At 41.8% G+C, this 25,187-nt stretch overlaps 1 protein-coding gene across 2 annotated transcripts in view; it reads left to right on the forward strand.

Annotated features, from left to right (window-relative positions):
* The window catches only part of RALGAPA2 (Ral GTPase activating protein catalytic subunit alpha 2), a 280,005-nt gene that overhangs the window by 241,346 nt on the left and 13,472 nt on the right, over positions 1–25,187 (forward strand). Inside the window, exons 38-39 of one of the 2 annotated variants that reach the window (XM_066595758.1) lie at positions 3,651–3,772; positions 20,101–20,134. In XM_066595758.1, coding sequence (XP_066451855.1) covers positions 3,651–3,772; positions 20,101–20,105 — 127 coding nt within the window. In that variant the 3' untranslated portion in view covers positions 20,106–20,134. The remainder of the gene's footprint in view (positions 1–3,650; positions 3,773–20,100; positions 20,135–25,187) is intronic. The other variant, XM_066595757.1, reaches the window with a different exon arrangement.

Consider the following 25,187-nt stretch of genomic DNA (forward strand, 5'->3'; position numbering starts at 1 on the left):
AGAGGGCCATGCATGCAAAGCATCCTAGAAATAATAATAAATAATAATAATCTTTATTTGTATAGCACTTTTTTTACTGACCTTGGAAGGATGGAAGGCTGAGTCAACCCTGACCCGGCTACCTGAGTCATGCGGGGATTGAACTTGCAACCTTCAGGTCGTAGGCGACATAACAAAAACTTATTTGCAGGGAGGAATAATTCTAAATTGCTACTTAATGCAAATCTTACTTAGTGGAGGGGCTTACTGCTAAAGGGAGATCTGCAGGTTCTTAAATACAGGGTTTCACTCTGTATTTAACTGTTTGTCATATTAGCTTAGTTAGTTTGTCTGTGATTGAGGCTTCAATAGTAATCAGACCGTATGTAATTAGTAATCCATGTAGAAATCCAAGTCATTTCAAAGGGTTTACTTACTATTTCAAGTAATAGATTAGCTTGACTGTTTTAGCTAGTGGTTGGTGGACTTTATGTGAGTGCAAGATTCTTGACAGCTACTAATACACTTGTTTGTTTTTCAGTAGGGCGTCTATTTTATATACAGATGCACAGAGTACACTGCACTATGGCCTTTTGTCTTATTCCCTACAATTACACTGTCCTACCAAGAGAAATTGGAAATGTGCGCAAGAATCAAAAGTAGTATTTACAAGGATTGTACTGAAAGTAATGCAAAAGTGGTCATAACTACTTCATTAACTGATGTAGATTGTTCAAATTGCACATGTAGTTGGAGTGACTCTTCCTCTATACGAATGTGCTGCTCAATATAGTCTCCACTATTAGCAATTTATTTGCGCCACGTACCGCTTGCTGTTAATGGTACGACTTTGTTCCAGAAAATCAAGGAGAATGACACCCTTGCCATCCCAACAAACAGCATGACTTTCTGTGCTGATCGCTGGCTTGTGAACTTCTTAGGTCTTGGAGGAGAGGTGTGCCGCCATTGCCTGGACTGATTCTTCGTTTCCAGATCATAACGATATGCCCCTGTCACCAGATTGGAAAAAAAAAAATTGTCTTCATTGGCTTTGAATGCTTTAGGGTGCATTTACACGAACGTATATCGGCTCACTTTTCATGCCGAGCCGATATACGTTGTCCTCGTGTGCAGAGGGGGGAGGATGGAAGAGCCAGAAGCAGGAACTGAGCTCCCGCCCCCTCTCTGCCTCCTCTCCACCCCTCTGCACTATTTGCAATGAGAGGAGGCAGGACCGGGGCGGGGCTAAGGTCCGGGAATTAGCCCCGCCCCCGTTCCGCCTCTCCCCATTGCAAATAGTGCAGAGGGGCAGAGAGGGGGCGGGAGCACAGTTCCTGGCCCTGGCACTTCCATCCTCCCCCCTCTGCACACGAGGACAACGTATATCGGCTCGGTGTGAAAACCAAACCGATATACGTTCGTGTGAATGCACCCTTAAGCAGATCAGAGCAGACTTCCACCCTTGGAATCCATTATTCACCAGCAAGGAAGAAACCTATTCTGAAACACCTGTATAGAGGAAAAGTCACTCCAACTACCTGTGCAATGTGAACAATCTACATCAGTTAATAAAGAAGTTATGACCAATTTTGCATTACTTTTGGTAAGACCCTCGTATTTCCATATGTTAATACTTAGTGGGGCTCCTTTGGCCCTAATAACATTAGAAACTCTCCATGGCATGCTTTCTATTAATGTCTCATATACACCAGCTAGTATATTCCCTCCATTCATCTTGCAAGCTCTTAAAGAAGCATTGGCCTGTCTACAAAGGTGCAAAGAGCATAGTTATTGGACAGTTGAGCAATGGAAGAATGTTTTATGGAGTGACGAATTGTGCTTCTCCATTTTCAAATCAGATGAACGTACCTGGGTGTGGAGGACGCCATGGGATACCTTTTGCCTGAGTGTGTTGTGCCAACCGTTAAGTATGGCAGAGGTTCCATTATTGTCTGGGGATGTTTTACGTGACATGATCTGTTTGTTGGTGGCAAGGACCATAAACACGGAAGTTTAACCTGACATTCTAGACAATAATGTGCCGCTGACAATGTGGTAATACTCTGGGAATAGTCAGCCATACTTCAGCAAGTTAATGCGCCTTGTCACAAATCCCGTTCTGGTTTACCCTACTTTGAATGTTCCACTATTGGACTGGCTGCACTGAGACACAACCTGAACCTTATCTGAGTATCTTTAGGACAAACTGATATGTTCAATTAGGATATATGAACAGCATCCATCTTCTTTTAGGGAACTTGCCAAACTTTTGCATGATGAATCGGGGCTGTTCTCAGGCCATGTGAACAATGAACTAGATGGCACATGCATGAAAAGAGCACTACGGCCTTATCAAGCAGCTGACCGTGAGGGTCCTGAGTAGTGGACCCCTACCAATCAGATATCAATGATCTATCCTGATAATAGGTCATCAGTAATTTAGTCCCGGAAAACCCCTTTTAAGAACTTTTTTCCATTTGTGTTACATTACAAGCCTTGTAGCTTCAGTGAAACCTTCTCCTTTTCGTGACGTGACCTTTTTTCAGGGCTGAGTGCAGAATCTATTTCAGCACCACGGACAGCTTACCACTTTGCAGTGTAATATTGTAGCTTGTATTGAAATTTCGCATGTGATGTATCAGTACTATCCAGTATGGATATACATGTTGGACGGAGTTACTAGATTACGTAATAGTATATAAAAGCAGAGACCAGATGGATACAAGATAAGTTAGGTAGATTTAGAACTACTAGTAGTTTATCTAGTTGTAGGCATGCTTTCTACGGGGTATTTGCAGTGCAGCACTCCAAAAGGCTTCGATCTTTAAACTGGACCCTTGAGCACACTGCAAGAATAAATGAGTGACCAATGAATTGCATAAAGATGGCAGAGCCAGAGAGGTCCGCAGGCTCAGGTGGCAGTCTGACATAAGTTTAGCTCGGCTCTTTCAGTAATTTGTCACGCAGTAGCCTGCTCCTGCTGTTCCAGCACGTGCCAGCTTAGTGTCAGAGTGCTTGCCCGCCAGACGGCCACTCAAGCCTTGTATCCTGCTGTTTACAGGACCAGCGGCTTGCTGTGGCAGTGTGCAGCGTGAAGCCCTGGCAACAGCCAAGCACTGAGCAGAATAAGCATGCTTGTAATGAATTGTCAATGGCATCATTCGTTCCCCTTAGAAAAGGCTATGGGCGTGTGTCTCCTCTCCAAGCAAGTTTGGAAGCTAATTCATTAACTAGGAGTTCAGTCGGTAATGACCACTGCAGCAACAACACTTTGAGTCACATAAAATTGCTCAGACAAGAGGCAGTATGCTGCTAGAATTTACTTGTCAGTCAATGGCTTCTTGTATTGGTTGCTGGGATCATTTAGGCTGTATGTAATTAGGTCTATATAATTTAATCTGCTGCATACCAGTAATTAGTTATGAAGGTTTTTTCTCCTTTTCTTTATATGTGATACCTAAAATTCAAGTCTTAACTTTACTGTAATTTGTTCTCATTGGTTTGTCTTTTTGCTCTTCTTTTGACTGTTCTGCTTATTTTGCTTTTGCTGTGTTTTCGATATTTTTTACTCTGTCTTTGTTTAATAAATATTTAATTCCAGCTTGACTCTGCCATGCATTATATTTGCTGTTTGATGGTGCCTTGATTTATCCTTAACTTCGGTACTCCAGCTATGAGGAAAGGGCTCTGTATCTTGAAGCAATAATTCAGAACCACAGAGAAGTGATGACTTTTGAAGACTTTGCTGCTCAAGTGTTCTCTCCAACTCCCAGTTACTCTCTGGTTGGCTTGGGTGAGTATCCTTACCGATCTGTAAATTATTGAACATTTATTATAATTATTTTTCCTCAGTGGTCAGCTGCAGACATATGTACTTGTTCTTATTGAGCTCTTATGGAGGTACGTCGACCTTAAAGGGAAATCTGTCAGTGTATTAAATAGGAAACTGTAAATTATTTTGGGTGGAGTCCTTCCTTACACTCTCTTGTCAGTGGTATTAAGGGTGCTTTTATACAGGTCTATCTGTCGGCACTGGCATAACTATAGGGGATGTGGTTGCACCCGGGCCCAGGAGCCTTAGGGGCCCATAAGGCCTCTCTTCTCCATATAGGGAGCCCAGTGCTATGAATAAAGCATTATAGTTGGGGGCCCTGCTACAGGTTTTGCATTGGGGCCCAGGAGCTTCAAGTTACACCTCTGCATTAAGGGATTAAGAGAAGTTGGGGTGGGGACAATAATCATTCCGTGTAAAAGCACACGAAGACTGTTCTTTGAGCTTTCAACCAGTTTATTTCCAGTTGAAGTGCTGGAAAGAAATTTAGTAAAACTGCTCTTAACATATATTTTTTAAATCTCATCAAACGATGTAAAATTAGGCTTGTCTGCTTTTAGCCGAGAAGTGAATTTTTACCATTTTTAGTTTAGTTTTTTATCGAAATATCAGTTGGTTAATTTTTTAAGATATTTCTTATAGCTTTTGCCGTTTTTTTCTGATACAGAGCTCAGTCACCTGCATGGACAGAGTTGAAATACAGGGTTATTCAAAAAGAATGGTGCAAAAGTCAAGCTGATTTATGTTTCCATAAATTGACATACAGCAGCCATAATGACATGAGAGGATAGAGGAACTCTTCTAGTTTTTAATGCACTTTACAGATATTTCATGTGGGCACCATTGGCGACACTGCAGATGTCCAGTTCTGCCCATGTGTGTCCTGGCATACCCTCTGTTATCCATTCCACTGCAGCGGAGATGCCTTGTTCTAGGTTGTCTAGTGTCACCAACAGCGCCTACATGGTACATCACAACAACGTGGAGTTCTTCTGTCTTTTCAGGTCTTTCTGTCTGCTGTATGTCCATTCATGTATGAATAAATCGGCTTTACTTTTGCACCATTCTTTTTGAGTCGCCCTGTATACCCCTCTGGCTGCAGCCAACACTAAAGGGAGCTCAAAAGCTTAGTGCATACTGTTTTATTATTTTCAATGTATAGACAATATGCTGCAAGCCCCTCAATTCCTGCTGCTGGTGGCTGCAGGAAATCTCAATGCCCTAACCCCCTATAACCAGATATTAAGAAATTAAGCAGAACAGAATTGTGAACCTACAATGTCTTAAAAGGTGGACATTTCACTTTCCACGTCCGATAGATGGAGAACTTATATTTATAGCATAACATTTTTGTGTTTTGCCACATTATTTCCTTTTTTTCTTTATTTACCTCCTCATCTAGCAAGCTTAATTTTTTGCTTTATTTTGCAAAGTTGTTCAAAGTTTGTATAAACCCTTGCTGAGGAGAACAGTCTAAATTTTGTTTGCTCATCTTTGGGTTTGGATGCTGGGCTGAAAGGCGAGGACAGATTGGCCATCACAGTAGAAGTCGTTCCTGCTAATGCTAAACAGGGATTATACTGCCCAGACACCAAGGTCAGGGATTAATGAAGCAAGAATGCATGGGTGATGTGCCCACAGGACAACTAGAAGGTCTTATTGTTGCTCAAATTAGCTAGATGTACAAACGTATGCCCGCTATTTTATGTGTCGTCCTTAGTTTCACAGTTTTTGGGTTTTAATGGAACTGTTGGTCATTCCTGTTTAAAATTGGAAACTAGCCATATTCCCTTGTGCATGGCCTCCTGCTGGGTCTATTAAGTACATGGCTTTTTCACTTCTGCTTCTTTGTACATATTTATGGCCATGTCTTTATACGGCAGGCAGCGTTATTTACTGCGGCTGATCTGGTATATGTTCTTTGAACGTCCCATATTCTCTTGTATTCAGGGCAGCAAATATACAGCTAGGATATATTCTAGAAATTCGAGTCTAACATGCACAAAAGAAAAACTGCAAGACGTGTCACACAAGGCAATACATTTAAAACCGGCTGGACATGCTCTATAAGGTTAGGGATAGGAAGCTGTATGGAATCATTTACAACTAAGAAATTTAGGACATGTTCATATCTCTAATAAAATCAAGTATGTTGGTGTAGGGATAATATCCCACATATGTACCATGCGTGGCCACTAGTATATGGACACCTCCGAGCATCCACGTGTTCTTGGTGTGAGTATCCCTTTGCAGAACAATGGACAGTTATTCCCATAGAATTGGAGAATTAGTTTCAGGATTTCTATACATTTACCCACAAGAGCTGTAGTCAAGTTGGGCAATGATGTCAGAGCAGTCATCCCCAACCAGTGGCTTAGGAGCCTCATGTGGCCCACGAACCTATGCTGTGTGCCCGTTGGAGTGCTGAGGTACAATCCTATGTATTGGCTCTAGAAATGATTACAGCATATACTTGCCACAAAACTGTGCCAATTTGGTTGGCATAATATTTGTCAAATTTCACACTGAAATATTTATCAGCTAATGTTTTCAATTTCACCATTTCTTCACATTTGGGCCAGGGCTACACGGCGACTTTGGTCATCATGCATTCTGTGTGGACAAAGATAGCTCTATGGTACCTTAAATGAGTCTGCTGGTGTCGATTTTCATAGGTGACGGCGTGAGAAAGGGGAGTTGGGTGAATCTAAAAACTATATCCCCAACCTCCTCGGAATATGGCATCCGAGCGCCATGAGGCCCAATGTCCACGGGCGGGTTTGATTTGCAGCACTTGCACAGGAGATAAGCGAATCAAGCCACCCATAGGGAGACATGGGCACTCGCACAGCAGCTAAAAGCATGCCGATGTGTTTTTTAAATTTTTTTCCCGGCGTGCGGCTAGTGCACTCGGGATGAAAGCACCGCCTCCTCCTTTTTCCTGCGGATCCCACAGGAACGGTTTCCTTTGGAGTCAATGGAAGCCATCCAATCCGCAGGAAAGCAGGAGACTCGAAAAAGAAAAAAGGCACTGCACATGTACAGTGCGCGTCGGCCAGCATGCTTGGACACATCCATCGTGTTGAAGAAAGAAGATCCAGCCAGCACGGAGGAGACGCTGGATCTGGAGAGGTAAGAAACTGACTTTTTCTGTCCATGGTCGCGGACAGGCACGGATTCTGCTGTGGCATCCGTGCGTGCAAGTGGACATGAGGCCTAACTCATAGGTAGTGACAAGTTCCTTTTTAGGATGTCTTACAATGTTGAACTAAGCTCTTCAACAATCAGTTGCTAATGGAACACAAAATATAATAATATAGATACATTTTTTCATCTTTACCATTATAGGATACTTGTGTATTCTACCCTCCAACATATGTAAGTTATATCCCAGTGTAAACTTCTTTACCTGGTACATGGTTAAACACAGGCAGACAAGTCAGCTGGTGCATTGCACTTGAAAAAAGGTGCAGAAAAGTGCTGCAGAGGTGGATGCAGTCATTTATACATTACAGGGGATCGCTTATACCTTACATACCATATACAAATCTTGAGAAACACATCTTTGTTACAAAGCAGTTTAGTCTGTTTTTAGAATTGTTTTTAGTAGTTTTTTCTTGGGTAGATCAGACATAACCTAGAAGTATGTTTTAGATCATCGTTTTGCTGTAATATGAACCCCTGACCAACTGGGCATCTACTAGAGTGTATTGCATGGCATATCAAAATGCTGTGGCAGCCCCTTTTTGTACAGGACGCCATCACGCTTTCTCCTCCATGTTTGACAGTTGATGTCACACACTTAGGAGCCACTTGACCTACTTGATGGTGTGCAGGGAGTTCTAATGCAGACTATTTCAACGCTGATTATATAGAATCGGAGGGTTTGAAAGTAGTCTACAAAAATTGAGCTACCTGTGGGGATAGTTCGCATCCAATTTCAAACCATAATTTGCTTTCTGTGCTGCAGATCAGCTGTCCTTGATGAGGGGGAAAAAAGCCCTTCAGTTAAAATCCTAAATTCACAAGAACATTGCGTTTCAGGTTAAAATTTCATAATCTTTTTAGATTTTCAACTTTACTTTTGAACCTTTTAAACCATTTAATGTTATTTGCTGGACTTGAACTGTGTTAATGTCAAGAATAACTGGAAGAATTGAGGTGTTCTAACATTTTTGACCGGTAGCGCGGTGTTTTTTTTTTATTCGTTTTTTTTTACTTTTTAGATGCTTTTACCCTTTAGTGACCAGTAGTATAAGTCTAAAGTGTAATTTCTGTAAGTTGTAATGGAACTCTGAGTTCTATAAAAGCAGGTCTCACAGGGTTATGGACAGGAGAGGTACATTGCACGCCTCCTTGTCACTCTCACAAGATCATTTTCTTCCACGTCTTTCACACACCGTCTTTGATGGCATGCTGGTCATATTTAGGGAATGGGCTGGCTACAGTCTGCTCACATGAAATTAAATTCATCAGCGCAGATACATGTCCGTCATTAGGAGTATAAAAAGCATCCTATCCTTCCCTCAGTTTAATTAATAACTCCGCTTCTAGACATCTTGCTTTTCTAATCTCCCATTTGGCACAGTTCATAAATATCTCTGATCAAAACTGCAGTAGTGAAGAAAAGAAATTAAATTCAGTTAAATAAATCGTACAGAAAATCAACCAGGCGTCACTGTCCAACATTGCTGGCCTCCGTCCTTGTGCCTTTCTCCAGCTTTGTTCAGAGATAAGAGCTGTGTGCATACACTTGTATTGGTCGTCAGTAGCAGCAGGCAGAAGGCTTTGGAGATAAGCAAGCTGGCAGAAGTAAAGGGAACCGATGCTATTTACATAATCGTACCCCGCTTCCTGGAGAGGCGTCAAGAAACATGGGGATGGCCTCTATTTATCTTTGTTGAACTGGAATACTAAGCAACATTGGCAAAAGCGCCTAAGTTAAGGCTTTTCATTAGTGCTCATTCTCTTTATTCCCCCCCACCCCCACCCCCTCTTTATTTAATAGAAGTGGGACAGGTGCAAACTATTTTTTGTTCTATTTTTTTTTTTGTTTTTGAACTTTCTGCCAAATTTTGAACAGTTCAAATTAATATAAAAAAAACTTCCATAATTAGCTGGTATGACGAGCGAAGACGTCCACTGCTTGAAATTGATTTTCCCCCTACTCGGTAATTTTCATAAGAAAATGTTCTTGTTAAGAATGCTTTACATGAACTACAATGCGGGGGGTCTTCATGAGAGTATGCACGTTATGTAGACAACACTGCGATCTCCATAAGTCGCATGGTCATTTTCTTATGTCATTGGCAAACTCTAAATTATGTGTAAAAATGACACAAGACTCTTGATTTCACTCTTAGCCCTTTTTTCTATTTCGATTACTTTTTTTTGTTTTTGACTCCCCACTTTCAAAAAATCGTAACTCTCTTTATTTTTCTGTCGATGTAGCTATCTGAGGGCTTCTTTTTTTGCAGTAGGAGTTATATTTTTTCAATGGTACTAGTTAGTGTAGCATATAATGTACTGGAGCATGTACAGTATGGAAAATATATATATATATCATATAAAAACATGGAGGATATATATTATATAAAAACATGGAGGCGGCTAGCCTTTAGCGTCGCCAACGGTCGTGAACAACTAAGCGGCTAACAAGATAATATACTGAAAAACTTTTAAACATTTATGACATAACTTTATTCTGTAAGACTGTACAAACGTGATACCAAATGTATCCAGCTATAAATCATACAGCAAATAAAAAATAAGTAGATGAAAATAATATAAACTTTTCTGTTGCCATCTACTGACTGCATAACTATTTTATCTTTCAGTCAATGGTGGTATATGATCGCTCACTTTTTGTGTGATGATCTGTGGTTTCTGTTGGTGCCATTTAGGGGTGTATAGAACTTTGTGATTACTTTGTATTACATTTTTTCTTAAACAGTGTGACCAAAAAAGGCGTGTTTCTGACATTGCGAATTATTTTTTTCTGTTTGTGATAAATAACGTGTTATTTTGATCAGACTTTTATGGACATAGCGTTACCCCACCTTTAGAACGCCCTGGGCTGCCATGACGACTGAAGGGCACCTTACAATCTCATTGCAAAGGTGCTATTCATGACTTCCGAATGCCACTATCAGAATAGCGTCATTTAAAGTAACCCTCTCAGCGTGAGCACTGATTGCTGCTGTCGAAGACTATTGGGAACCTGCCATATATGCAGCATGATCAGCTGCAGATTCCACCCCATACAAAACCCGCACCCGGAGGGCGTATATGTACACTCTTTAGGTTTAAGTGTTTAATCCATTCCAAAATTCCAGTTTTGATGCATTGAATGGCCTTGTGTTGTATGCAGATTTGCTGCATACTGTGTATTACGTGTGTAAAAATTACACAATATGCAGAATAAATGCACTCGTGTGAGTGACCTCCGAGTCTTCCCTACCTTTTGGCTTTCTCCTTTTACTACTGTCCCATATAGCTGCCACAAGTGTCAATGGAAAACCATTGTGTCCACGACTGCTATCTCAGCCATAGAAGCTTGGAACTCCATTTACTATTGCCCTCCTTGTAGGATAGAAACTTTTTGTAATCTCACTAAAAGATTTCAAGAATTTTGTCTTGGTGTTCTTTTTACTTCATGCCCATATCATTTGACCATCCTCAATTGAACATTTACAAAAACATTTATTTATGCCTTAAACACTGATCATTATTGATTTCTACTACTGTCTGTCAGGGAGAGAGAGGAGGGAACCCCAACCGATCCTGCTCTGTTGCCAATTTGTCACAGATCGGCTAATCCAAGCGCACTCGCTGCTGCCAATTGTCACGACAGAGCCTTGATCGACCACTCTATCTGGATTGCAATGGCAGAATCGTTAGAATACAGATGGATTTATACCCTGCATTCCCAGGCTCCTGCACGTATCTAGAGCGAAAGCTCAAATTCTTCCCCCCTGGTTGGTCTAACGTCTCCAACACTCTAATATACCCAGACTCTACTGCTGCCACTACCAGCTTGTATGCCACCAGCAAGCTGGAACCGGGACTATGAATTATGAACACAATTTTCGAAGTTATGGTTCATTTTAAAACGGATAAGGCTTGACTAATAAATTGCAGATTTATTCTCAAGAAAACTAGCCGTGCTAAATATCTATGTGTATACAAAAATATACAGAAAAGGACATTACAATGGAGGTAAGATTTACAGGCATACACAACAGACAGTTTTTTTAAAATAAAGCAAGGAGAAAATTTAAAAAGCTACAGATTTGGGATATTCGCCAAAGTTCGGATTCGTGCTGAGTCACTGAAGCAAATGGGAAAGCATTAGGCAGTAGCGCATCTCCAAAGTCTGGAAACTGGGTCTCTGTGAGCCCTTGGTTCTTAAAGGTTTTCCCAAACACACCTGCCCCGCCCTCTCTGAGGTCATTCTCTCTGAGGGCTGTGGGTAGAGGCGTAGTTACCTGTAAAAACTATAATTCCCCATTTTGGCAATATCTCTGCAGGAGGAGCTCTGATCGGGAATGTGTGCCCAGCATATTTCTGGTCATGATTTATCTATTCAGCGATATCAAACATGACACGTAATTTATAACCAGGCATGCTGATACACCATTTGGTGGTGTTCTGGGGCCCATACCGCAACATGTGTAGATGCATTTCCTTCAGCTGGCCCTCCCAATTCCAAAAATATAATTCATATCAGGCTAGGACATTCACACTACTAATAATCCTTATTAAGGGAGTTTCCCTTACTAAAAATTTTGGAGCCAGAATGTCTCTGGGAACCATCTGAGGTGTCACACCTCACTGGCAGAGGGGTAATCAGCATCCCCCTGCCACTGACTAACCTCATTGCCATCATGATCAAAGACTTCCTGAGGCTACATGGTCATCAAAGGCCTGGCAAGGGGAAAGGATGTCAGTTCATCTCTCCTAGTGTCCTGAACGGCAGCTGATGGGCAGCTGGTTAAGATTTGGATCAATCTTTATACCACACTCTCAGAACCATTTAGCTCTTAAAGTTTTGGTGTTTTTTTGTGTGTAATTTGGGCTGACAATCATTTTTGCAATAGGGTTTCATTAAAAATGTTCCATCATTTATCTTCTGCCATTTCTATGTATTACTCTATATATGGACAATGCAATCTAAGTCTCAATAGATCTGGCTTGGTTTTCAGCCCTCATCTTTTCTCCCCTCCCCTTTATCAGCTAATTTATGACCATAACAAAGATAAAACTTTGTTGTGGTCATAAGTTAGCTGATAAGAATATGCAGGAGAGGAGAGAGCAGAGGAAAGCTAAGGCATCAGTCCAGCCTCAGTGACGGATCTCCTAATGAAACTTAAAGGGCTTGTCCCGCGATAGCAAGTGGGGTTAAGCACTTCTGTATGGCCATATTAATGCACTTTGTAATATACATTGTGCATTAAATATTGGCCATGCAGAAGTTATACACTTACCCCCTCCGGTGCTGGCGTCCCCAACTACCAAACTTCTCCTCTGGTCGCCGCAACAGTGGCGCTTGCGCAGAGAGGAATCCTCTGCTGGATGGTTCGGGCTCACGAGCTGCGTACTGGCTCCTCCCCCTTCTCAGCGGCATCGCGTAGCTCCGCCCCCGTCACGTGATGCCGATCAGCCAATGAGGTGGCTGTAATCGGCAGTGGAGCTCAGACTGGAGAAGAGCATCCACGGTGTACCATGGGAGAAGACCAGCGGTGCACCTTGGGAAATGACGGCGGCCATCTTGGAAGATTTTTATAACTTCATGAAACAGCTTCATGGTGAGTAGAAACGCGCTGAAAAAACGATTTACAGGGGTAGTTTGTGATGCTTGCTTAACATGGGGGACTGGGGCGAAAATTTTTTCATTTTGGCCGCGGGACAACTTCTTTAAATTGCACTTTCTGAAACGTAGAAGTTGCAAAAGACAAACTGCAAAATAATGAAACCCTAAAGCATTTAAAAGGAGTTTTGTCATTGAAAAAAAAAATCAATACTTACCTATTCCTCCCCAGGCAGACTCCTTACCACACCTTCTCACTGATCTCCAGTCTCCCCAGGTCATGTCACCACCAGCCGGCCATATCCTCTTGTTATGATGCGTCCATTCTCTGCATTCTTCTCCCTGCAGGTCTGTGTAGGTTATGTCACTAGTAATGTAATATTCACTGTCTAGGAAGGAATGCCGATCTATTGCCTAGACTGCGCAAGCACGCTGTCTCACTGCAAGTGTTCATATACTGTTGCAGAGAGACAGCGGGAATGCGCCGTCTCTGCAATAGCTCGGCGCTCCCTGCTAGGCTATGAACGCTACGTCACTAGTGAAGTAGTGTACATTGCCCTGCAGGAAGAAGACTGCAGAGAGTGGATGCTTCATCACTGGAAGAAGAGGATCTGGCCAGCTGGAGGTGAGGTGACCCGGGGGACTGCAGGCGGCAGCAGAAGATCAGCGAGGAAAAGATGCGGTAAGAAGACTGATGGGGAGGAATAGGTGAGTATAGAATTATTGTTTTTGACAGAACCGCTTTAAGTGAAAAAAAAATCTGCATACCAAAAGTCTATATAGCCTTTAATGCACTACAACATTTGATCGTCATGGAGCCTTTCATTGTCCCTTAACACCAGGTTTCATAAATGGAGGCACCAAAACAGTCTGCATCCTTCAGGGGGGTCACAGTAACGAGTATAGATTCCCTTGTAGAGGATCGTTTCTACTTTGTCAGCAAAATGTTCTAAAATAAAATTGTAACGTGTGTGTTGGAGTTCAGCACTTTGTGCAGATGATGGATGTCCTCTACAGTTTGCTCTGATACATTACCTGTTGCTGGAGCAATCGTCAGAACCACTGATACTTGTTCTTTATTTGTTAGCAAAGCCAATTACGTTCCTGTCTTGACAATCCAAATATTGTGGGACTGAAGGGAACGTTCCTGTCTGTGAGGAGCTTTAGAGCAACTCGCAGGCAGTATGCTGACGAAGCCGTTACACCACTAATTCAGCAAATTGCTCCTAGGGGTTTGCAAGCTGCTTGTGGTCTTAAGTATTTGCTCTTTCTAGGCTGAGTGTTGGTGCTTCCGCACAATGCACATGATCATTATGTGGAGGGAAGTAGATGGAACCTCCAAAGGGTTAATTACATGGGGACGGTCGACCGCTGAGAGGACTGATCTAATCACCGCTGCCTCCATGTACATCTGTTCACTATGAGGTCATTCTGCATGCTAATGATTTGCAAAATGAAGAGTAGGGATGTGCTTTATACTAAAAGCCATAAACAGTTTCACTGTTTACCTGTTACTCCACATGTATATGTGACCCGATTCGATACATTCTGTGCATTTAAAGCATCAGTGTTTATAGGAGCCTCTAAGGAAATCACAACCCTTTTTTTAAAATTTCTAATTTATCTCAAATTCCCTAAGGTACCTTTTTTAATGAACCCATCATCCAGGTTTACATATGTTAATTCATGGCTGCAGCAAAGGCTGTCACTTGTGAAAACGTAAACGTGCCCTATAGCTCACACCAGCACATTATTTGATACTATAGACGCTTTAAATCATAGCCCAAGGCATCTCGCCCTCAGTGGAATGATTGCACTAATGGACTCAATTAGGTATATTCTTGTCACTTTTCAATACACATTAGATAAAACACATTCTTGGCGCTATTGGGGGACATTAGCATAATTAAATGTATGTATAAACATCTTTGTTTGCTTAACATAGCTGACAATCTCATGTCAAGGGGGTTAGTAAGTGTTGAAGCCCTAATTAATATGTCCTTCTATATTAAGTTTTATGTCATTGGATAGCTGAATTATGTTTCCATTAGATACCTTAATCACGCTAACAATTATTATATCATTAGGCTCCCGTATGTATAGTCAAGGCAGAAGAAAATTCACTATGGCAGTATATTGTTTAATGAAGAGTAGGATAACCTTCTACTACATATACAGGGTGATACAAAAACAATTGTGTGAAAGTAAAGCTGATTTACTCATACATCCAACAGTTAGAATGACATGGAAAGATTGAAGAACTCTTCTAGTTTTTATTGCACCTTACAGAAGTGGATGCCGTTGGTGACAGGTCAGTAGTCAAGTTCGGTCCAGACACGTCCCAGTATAGTCTTTGTTGTGGATTCCACTGTAACGGAGATACGTTGTTTAAGGTCGCCTAGTGTCATCAACGGCGCCCACGTTGAACATCTGGAAGGTGCATTAAAACATTTAATTAGCTGAACAATAAAATGTGTTCCAAGTGCCAGGTCAACATGGATACAAAGGTTTTGGGAACAAGCAGACAAATTTCTCAATGATGAGGTCTTACTCTAGTATGATTAGACACTTAGCTATGCTTCCATGGAATTATGGATGCCAAATGCTCAATAGACTTTTTTTCATTCATTCGGCCATTTTATTATATACACCGAACAGGGATGCAGGTGTGACTCCCAACCTACCTGTGTGGGCTGGAGCAAATTACCTCTAAGCCAAGACTTCCACTTATGAAATGGGGAACTTCTTGGTAAAGAGTTGAGGAAAAGAAGTTTGTGAGGTTATGGGTGGCCATACACAATAGATATAGATCGGCCAAACCCGCTGATTTCAGTTGGAGCGATCATCTTGTGTGTATGGCGGCCTCCCGAAACTTTCCCTGACTGCAGGCAGATAAGGATCAGATAGTTGGATTTCAACTACTCAATCTATTTGTTCTAAGGAGATAAGCTGCTGCCAGAGGTGTCTTGCAGAGGCTTTTCTCTCTGCACATGCACGCTCAGCCAAATGCGTGTAACGAAAGAATAGCTAGATGGACTGAGCTATGAATTATAATGGAATTTAAGTTCAGCTGAAGTTTGAGGAGACAGAAGATGGCAGATAAGTTAGCAATTCTTTAAAATACCAATACCTTGTATTATATATTGTCAGAGGATGGTTACTGGTAAACCATACAATCTCCTACTAGTTTTTCACATTTGAGTGGACTAAACCCACCTTCAAGTCTACATGGACCCCAAGTGAAGCACTTGCATTGAAGAAGACCGCTAGTGTACACGTCCGATTTAATAAACTATATCGGTCATCGAAGCCTTTCATATTATTATTTCATTGTTCTTGAGCTCCAGAATAGAACTCTTTCTTTTTCTAGCCCCTATAGCTCAGTAATTGATCTGCCACATGTATGACTATCCACAGCTTAACCGTTTAGAGAACAGCAGTTGTGCATCTCCAGTGCTGTCCGGGGCGGAGAGGAGCCCTGCTTAACAGCTGTCATAGCTTGAGGGTGGGCTGGCGTCTGGAGCGGAGGGCAGGGAGGGAGGATGCTGGAGATTAATTATATATCATTCTTTCACTTCTAGCATGTCCATGCATTTATTCTATAGAGATCCTTGCTTCAGATTCAGTCACTGTATAGCATTCAGCATAAATCATTCACAAAATTAAATTTCCTTTATAGTTCATTTCCATGAGGCTATATCTAATGAATGTGTATGTATGCACATTTACATATAATATCATCTGATGCACTTTTTCTATAGTCAAGTAAGAATTTAATATGTCCTAGTAAAACAATTCATCTGCTCATCTCTCCAGCCGTCAGCAATATGACTTCTGCTACCCCCTGTCCCAGTGGATCTCTTGTTCAGTGTCAGTTCCCCTTCACGCTATTGTTACTCCTTCCAGCCCCCCTCCCTCTTGCCCTCATTCATTTCTGACCTATTGTGTCCTTTTCCCTTCTAGATATCTTCTCCCCTTCTGTGCCTACATCTGTTCTCCCCCTCCTCACCTTTTCTCTTTGTCCACCCCAAACATTCCCTTTTCCAAACCTTTCAGGCTGCTTCTTTTTTCTCATCCATCAAAGGACTTGCTTGCCCTCCTACAACAGGACACTTTTTTTGTCCTCATAAAACTCTGTTCTCCTCTTTTTGAGCAGTGTACTATCGGTATGCTGAATCCCGGCCGCGTATTGCTAAGGGAGATAAGCAATTTGTTCACTTGACTCTTTGGTCGTACTGTTGTTCCTTGCAGTAATATATGATTTACTTGCCCATGGTTTTTGTGTAGGGGATAGAAGACCTTGCGTTGGCTTAATGCAGCCTCTCGGGCACTGGATACACCTTTGCCTGGGTTCACACCACTACGTTCCAGACATTCAGATATAACCATAAGCTGTCATTGATCAAATGGAAACCAACACTACTCTAAAGGAACTGACATTGCCATTGTAATTCTCGCACCACAACCAGAAATTATAGTCTATGCTAGGCCTCCAATCGCTTTCCACATGTGGAGAATCAACATTCGTCCTTCCTGTCCAGCCACAAATTCACAATTCGATCGAGATCTGGACTGCGACTTTGGCACACTAGCATTTTATATTGTTCTTTTTTTGGCCGTTCCTGCGCAACTTTGGCTTTGTTTGGGGCTCCAACATTTTGCCAAGTCTCTGTACACCTGCAAGCAGCAGATGGGTTTCCACTAGAATTTCCCTGATTTGCAGGATTTGATCAAAGAGACGCAAAACCGCAGCTTCACGGTCATTGAGTTTTAAGATGCAATGTTGTGTTTTTAGTCGCTGGTAATTTCTTCTGTCTTGCCCCTTAATATTTATCTCACATGATCAGGCATTCTTAAAGGTTACAGCATGAACACCATTGCAACCAATTTTTTAGGCTTTCAATTCATCTGAAATGGAAAATAAAGCCATTTAATTGGGTTGTAATTAAAGAAAAAATTTCTACCATTTAGTCTCCGCAGCTCCTATTTTGACCTACGTGTCTCCATGGTAACAGACAGCAAACAAATGTTGTGTAGTCTGATCCTGCAGACATGTTCCCTTCTATCTCTTCTTTTTCTTGCTATCCCAACAAATGTAGGGAGATAAATTTTAAATAAGTCTGTAGAATTGCACTAAACAGACTGTCTGTTACCATAAAGACACAATCTGCATCGGAGTTGTAGATACAGTGCAGTAGGAAGTTTTTAATAAAGACCTATTGCAAAATTGCTTCCTATTTTTTTAGTAGCCTTTCAACTTTTATAGAATTTCTAACTTTAACTTTGTGTCCATTCAGCCATAACCATACATTACTGTAGTGTTAAAAAGTAATTCGGTAAATAAAATCTGCTGTAATACGCACCCTCACACTTTACAAATACAGTGACTTTATGAATTGGGACAGGGAATGTTACCAAACACTCAGTAGTGCGGTTTTAAGGTGCCCATATACCTGTAATAGCTGTCAGTTAAATATTTATTCAGCGGACAGCTCCTTCTCCTGAAACCCCCATACACATGATTGTTCAGTCTGGCCAAGCGGTCGTTTGGGAACAGTGGAGAAAGCCTCAGCCAGACCCTCTGGCAGCAGCTTATCTCCAGGGAGGACAAAAGAATCAGGCATTGAAATGCAATGTGACCAGTGCTTCTTTCCTCAAACAATCTGGTGAAAGTAGAGGTACCCCGATATACATAGGAGTCTACCAGTCCTTCTGAAGTTACAAGATGCAGACAAACTGTAGTCTAACGAGTATGGAACCAAGGGTGGTTTCACATCTGCGGTGGGGATTCCAGTTTGTTGCTTCGTTCGGAGAGCTGGAGAGGGGAATCCTTTGGCCGTAGTGGTCCATCTTATGACAGAAGCAGAAGGACCTCTTTGACTAGAATGGGATCCATTTGGTTTCCGCTCAGCTGCCTGGCATTTCACCGGAAGAGAACACGCTGCATGCAGCACTTCTTATTTTGGTATTTTGTGCCGGCTCTGCGACGGTTCCATTGCAGATGTGAAACCTCCCTAACTTCAAGTGATCGTATCTCAGCATAGACTCTAAATATTTACACTTGCTTTCACCTTTTTGTAAATCGGTAAGCCAACTGTGCAGTTGGCATTTTCTGTAGTTTCTGCAGTTTTTAAGCTTGTATAATCATGTATTATAGCATGTAGGAAGTGTAAATATTGTATATCTGAGCACTCAATGACCGTCCTTGCAGTGTAAGCAGGTAGAGCATGAAGCTAATATCGGGGCATTAGAACTATGGATTAAATATGTGCATTATCACTTTTTTAAGAATTTGCTTCTGAATATGTGACAACTTGAAATCTGAAATAAACAACCCCAGCAGAATGTGACCAGTGCAGAACGTTGGTCTTCCCTGTGGGTTTGCTTGTAATTATGAAGGATTATGGTATTGCGTTCTAGGATGTAAACTAATCCTTTTGACTTGAAAGGAGTTATCTTTTTTTTTCTGCGCTATAATGCTTAATGAAAAAAGAATAACAGCCAGAAGCCGCCTCCTGTAAATAACAATGCGCCTCCACCCCCAGCTCTCCAATTCCATCCGTTTCCCTGCAGAATGCCACCCTGTTTACTACTTACAAGCTAAAGTACTGAAAGTTCTTCTGTAGATGGAGTCCTAAAAGATTGCTCATTCCCTGGGGGTCCAGCGTTTCACCTGACCCATCAGAGACCCCATGATTGTCACGGTCTATTACGGATAGTATGGTCATTGTGAAGTGTTTTGCACAGCCTATTAAAAAAAAATGGCAACAGGTAAGTGTGACCTTAAAGGGTATGTTCATATCTGCTGGACGAAAAAGTCCTACTTTCATCAGGTAAAATTCCAAACTACTGAACGGACCCCATTACAGTCAATGGGGTCCATTTGGTTTCGTCACCCAGCGGGTGCTTTAGGCCAGGTGATTCCCCTTTCCCATTCCCATAGTGGAGTAAGGAAATTGAATCCCTGAACGCAAATGTGAACATACCCTTACGTGTCCTTAAGATAAATGCTGGACCTTGTATTTGTGATACTCAAAAGTACTTTACAGTCTGTCTCCAAAAACAGATTTGCAGTTGTATCTATAACTACTTTTTAATGTAACTACATCTTTTCCTTGCAGAGAAATAGTTGCTCGTTGCTAAAATTCTACCTTCCAAACTCTTTACAAGATGAGCAGCTTGGTACAGTTTGCACCAGAAAACTGTCACATTTTCCTTAGTAATTAAGCCCTCCTGCCTGTCGTTCTGTATATCGGGGGCCAGTGACCAGGTGGCTTAGTGATTCAGTCCTGTAGGTTGCATTCTTACCTAATAGATCGGCTACCTTTGTGCGTTACCCGCACTTGTATCTTCATCGCACAATGTAGCCGCTCTAGATTAACGACCCAACATAAAAGGCTTATGGCTCATGCTCCGATGCAGCTTGTGTTGTACTTACTCCTTGTTGTTGTTTTTTTCTCTGTTCTTTCCTTTCTTTTAGATTAAAAAAAAAAGTCTTAACGGTTATGAAGAAGGTAAGACGTTGTACTAATAGTAGGCTGCACCGGTAACCCTGGCTTGTTTCACTGTGGCTTTTCTCTTTTACTAATCTGCTCTTATTATGTGGCTTGTAATGGGGGCTCCAAAGACTGCAAAAAAAAAATTCCCTTTCAATCAAAAGAAAACAAATTCCCAGAGAAGCTTCTCTGAAACAAGTGTTATTGGGAATGAACACCTGACTGTAGTGGCACTGACAATAACTGCGCACCATTAGTAATTCCCCCTGCCCCTGCATGTCTGAGCTTCAACGGAAAGGCACATTCTTTTTCCTTTTTTTTTCTCCCGCTTCTGTTTGCTTGGGGCGGAATCTGACACCAGCACCTGCCATACTGGAACATGTCTTTGTTGCTTTGCACTTTTGTTTGAATTGCTGCAGGGGCGCCAATGGGAGTTAAAATCCATTTACTTTTTCTTTTGCCTCTCTCTCGTTGCCTCTGTAAGCTTAAGAAGCATAGAATAGGATCTGGAGATACACAGATAAGAATCGGCACGTGCTGTGCTACTATAGCCCTTTGAGTTAGCTAAACTTAATAAGTACCTTTTTTTTTTTTTTTTCGTTTTTTTTTTCTTTCCTGGGGGAGGGCAGATTGGGCTTCTGAATGGAACAGCTGGGAGAGGAAAGGCAGACAAAAGAAGAGGAATCATTGAGTGCTATGAACCTAGAGATTGGAGGGAATGGTGTACAGAGCAGGGAGCAGGCTGGCCACACGCCAGGTGTGACCTTTGCAGGCTCCTTGGCTCTGCTTGTTTGTCTGGGCAATTTACAATTCAGCAGTAGGACTGAAAGATAGTGACAGCATACTTGTTGTATATAATGAAGGACGCAGAGGAAGCCTGGTCTAAGGCATAATGATCAGAACTAAAGCTGTAACCTCAAGGGAAAGGGGGGTGGACGCTAAATTATTCCTTGGAATGCTAAGAAACAAGAGTGCATACTAAATCTCCTCCCTTATGAGGAGCGATGCATAAAATTGTGTTTCTCACTGGAAATTATAAGGGTGTTACTAGTCGTGAAGGATTTTTAGAAAGGAAGATGGAGGCACGAGGTGCCATCTAATTACTGTATACGCTTAATAATGCTAGGTTTGATACACATTATCATCACTTGTGCCAGTTGGAGCCATAACACTAGCCATCACAATTAGTAGGAGACTATCATTTATAATTCTTGTTTTAAATACAGGGGGATTCGTAAAAAATGGGGCAAAAGTAGAGATAAATTCTTCATACATAAATAAACAACTGGAGTGACATGAATAGATAGAACTACTCTTCAAGTTTTTATTGCATCTTACAGATAGTTCTTGTGGCGCAGTTGGTGACACAGCAGATGTCATATCGATAGTCCAGTTCTGCCCAAAAACATCTCCGCATATCCTGTTTTGCAGCAGAGATGTGTTCTTTTTAGATTGTCCAGTGTCACTAATGGCGCCCACATTGAACATCTATAAGGTGCATTACAAACTTGAAGAGTGCTTCTATCTTTTTATGTCATTCTGGATGTTTGTCAATTCAGAAATTGGCTTTGCTTTTGCACATTTTGAATCCACCTACATTGTCCCCAAACCAGTGAGCAGCAACATTTGGCTCCGTGGCATAAGAAGTCATCTTTATTAAAAAGCTTTTTCGAACATTGCCTTGATCAGTATGTGATGCCCGGCTTTTAGCACTCGCCGTCATTGTTGAGGTGCGCTAAACGCCGAAAAATAGAACAGACTCCGCTCGAAAATCGCAGTGCTGGAAAGCGCCGTGATCGAGTGCCTATCCATTAAAATTGCGAAAAAAAGCATCGGTGTGAGAGCAGGCTAAGGAAAGTGGACAAAGTAAATAAACCACAAAATAACATTACTCCGGTATGGGTCCATCTACACGGAGTGAGAAATCATTAGTACAAGCGAATGATGACTGAGTCGTTTGCTTTGAAATGACCTCAGTTTACACGCGCAGATATTTGTTTAAACTTTTTCATCATTCACTTGATAGTTGGTCTTTCAGGAGTCTGTTCCAAGGATTGGAGCACATCTGATCCCCAAATTAACAAGAATCATTGGCCGTACTTACACTGAACGATCATCGTTCAGTTTTACACAATCCAACATTTTCAGGTTTAGTTGTTTGTTTTTTTTTAACTATATTCATTCCGTGTAAAAGGGCCTAAGAGTTTTCACAACCACTGGCTTCTTGGGAGTTTGCCCCCGCACGTTCACGCTTTCATTCATTGCTATTTGCACATTGCTGCTGTGTTAATTTCTGTCTTCCTAATTTTCAATGTTGGGAATATTGGCTTTTAAATCTACCTTGTTTGTCCCAATATTCTGTTAATTACAAAGACTAAAAAAATCAACATTTCTCCTAATTTTATTGAAGGTTTGAGTCTATTTCAATGCCATAGCAATGTATATGTCACTGTAGAAGGCGCTCATTCCATATAATAATATAAATATAATAAGAAATAGTTAAGTTAATTGTTATTGAACAAATAATTAGATCTTTGATTTTTTTTTTAATTTGAGGTTCCTTTATTGCTTAATTAGTTTTGTTGGCTTTGCTTTGCACTGATGATTAATATTTCTTCTAGTGCCTTCTTGCAGTCACTATTAGAACACCCTGTCTGGAATAAAGCGGGTTAATTGGTTTACAGCTTGGTGTGGAAACAGACCTTCAAAGTTTCATTACAAGAAAAAGGCCAAGTAATTAGAGTTCGTGCCAGGCAGCTTGCAAGTGGAATTACAATATTTGTATGAAAGGCTTTATCTTCTGTGGTTATTACTTGCTCGTTGTGCAGCTGCTGTCTCTCTATCAATCAAGATGCTTCAGAAGAAGCTTCAAGGTTGATTGCATAGTTAAAGATTTGCCAGAAGAAAGTTTTGACTGATGGAATGTGTAAAGTTTTTCGGGCTAATGGAATGTTGTGAGTGTTGTAAGCACTTAGGTGCGGCTGCCTTTACACCGTCCTGCCTGTTTGGACTGTTCTCTCTATGCACAGGAGCAGTATTGTTGAATGGCTTGCATGAATACGGCTTGAGCCTGCCCAATTGGCTGAATTTGTATTAATTTGACCATCTGCCATTCTGTTTAGCTGCAGGAACATATGATACAAAAAGCCTCTCCCTCCCCCTATCTCCATGCCCCGAGGGAACAAAAAAAGGATAAAGAATTTTCATTCCTAACCCCAGACTAACAAGCATCTGCATTTTTTCACAGAACCGTTTTCTTTAAATATCAGTGAATTAGATTTTTGTCTTCTCCTCGCCTCCTATTTTTTTTTTCTCGCTAATCTCCTTGTTTTTTAATCATATTATACATTTTACTTTGTCTGTTGTATTATGGTAAAAAAAATCCTTCTGCAATTCAGATATATATTTTATAAAGTGTAGAATTTCACAAAGCGTCCCAACATGCGGATCTATGCAGACCTGTTAATAGATTTTACATCTGTGTACTTTCATTGTAGGATTTTTCTGTTACTGTTTTACTTATTTACTTATGTATACAGATATTTTGTCACCAGGACAAATTTTAAATTGGGGCATCTATTTAAAGAATCTCTGTTACCATCTTTTTGCAACCCTCACTGAGAGCATCATAATGCAATGCCTGGCACACCGATTACAGTGATATGTTTGCATCGGTGCAGTAGTTTGGGAGAAACTTGCATTTTATTAATAGTAGCCAGACACAGAACTAGTCCTACATATTCATGAGCTGCAGCTAGCCACTCCCACCCTGCCCCCCAGCCAATGATTGGCAGCTCTCTCTATGCTCAGTAGTCAATCAGGGTGGGGTGGGTGGAGGTAGCTGCAGCTCATGAATATCCTGGAATACTTTAAGTAGTCCTCTGTGCATGTGCTGCGTAAGTAAAATGAAAGTTTCTCCAAAACTACTGCACATTTCCACAGTGTAGATGTTATTGTAATCAGTGTGACAGACACTACCTAAGTCTGCCCTTAGAGATGAGTGGAAAAAGATGGTGAGAGTCTCTTTAACCACTTTCTTACCACAAGTTTTACCCCGTTCACTACCAGGCATGTCTATAGGCAGTCAAGAACAGTATTATTGTATCTTCACACTACCGGAAGCTAGAGCTTTGACAGAAGGCACACCTAGCTCCTGATAGGGTCAAGGCAGGAAGGTCCTAGCAGCACAGTGTGCATTGATGTGTGCCTGCCCTGCAGCCTTAGCCTGACTTGGTTGTGTTCTTAGCCTTATATTATCAGCTGTAAATGCTGCCATGTTAACGCTGTACCATGGCAGCATTAACATGTAATAATGTAAGCCTAAGAAGAGAATCTACTCTGTGTAAGGCTGCAGGGCAGGCACCCATCAATGCACACGCTGCAACTCCAGGGCAGCCGCCGCCTCATTGCTGCGTCTCGGCTGTCAGCTTCGTGCCGCCCCGATCCTGTGTGCTCCTTCACCTCCGCTCCCCCACAGACCGTTAACAATGCTGCCGTAGGCCCCACTCGTGGTCCGCCACCAGGACAGGTAGCTGCCCAGCGCCTCTCTGCTGCGCCCCAGGAGCCGCCGGTCCGCTTCACGCCACCCCCCCCCCCCCCCCGCCTCTGTGCTAGATGATAGCCACTCCCCTGCTCACCGCTCACATTGTGTTCCATGAGGGCCACTCCACCAGTCACCGCTCACAATGTTGCCGCAGTCCACTCTTGTGCTCCGCGCTTGTGAAGCATTAGTGGCCTTCCAGGACCTACAGGCCAACCAGCTGTCCAGCCAATCAGGTGCTGGGGACGGCAACCCCCTGTCAATCTTTACTCCACCAGGACTTCCTGGTGGTGTCAAGATACAATAATACCGTCAAGAACTGACCCAAATGTGCTACTTTGAGAGGGAATGAAGGGGCTTAGCTAAGATGGACAATCTTTGTTTGGGAGAGGATCTCTTGACAAATAACTGATCAACAATTCTGTTGCTGGTTGAGACCCCAAATAATCACCTAGAAACGGTGAGGGAGTGATCAGTTCCCCTGCACCACCACCACATGGGAAAAAGAGCATTACAATGGAATTTTTCGCA

The sequence above is a fragment of the Eleutherodactylus coqui genome, chromosome 3, assembly GCF_035609145.1.
Source record: "Eleutherodactylus coqui strain aEleCoq1 chromosome 3, aEleCoq1.hap1, whole genome shotgun sequence".
NCBI classification, from domain to species: Eukaryota; Metazoa; Chordata; class Amphibia; order Anura; family Eleutherodactylidae; genus Eleutherodactylus; species Eleutherodactylus coqui.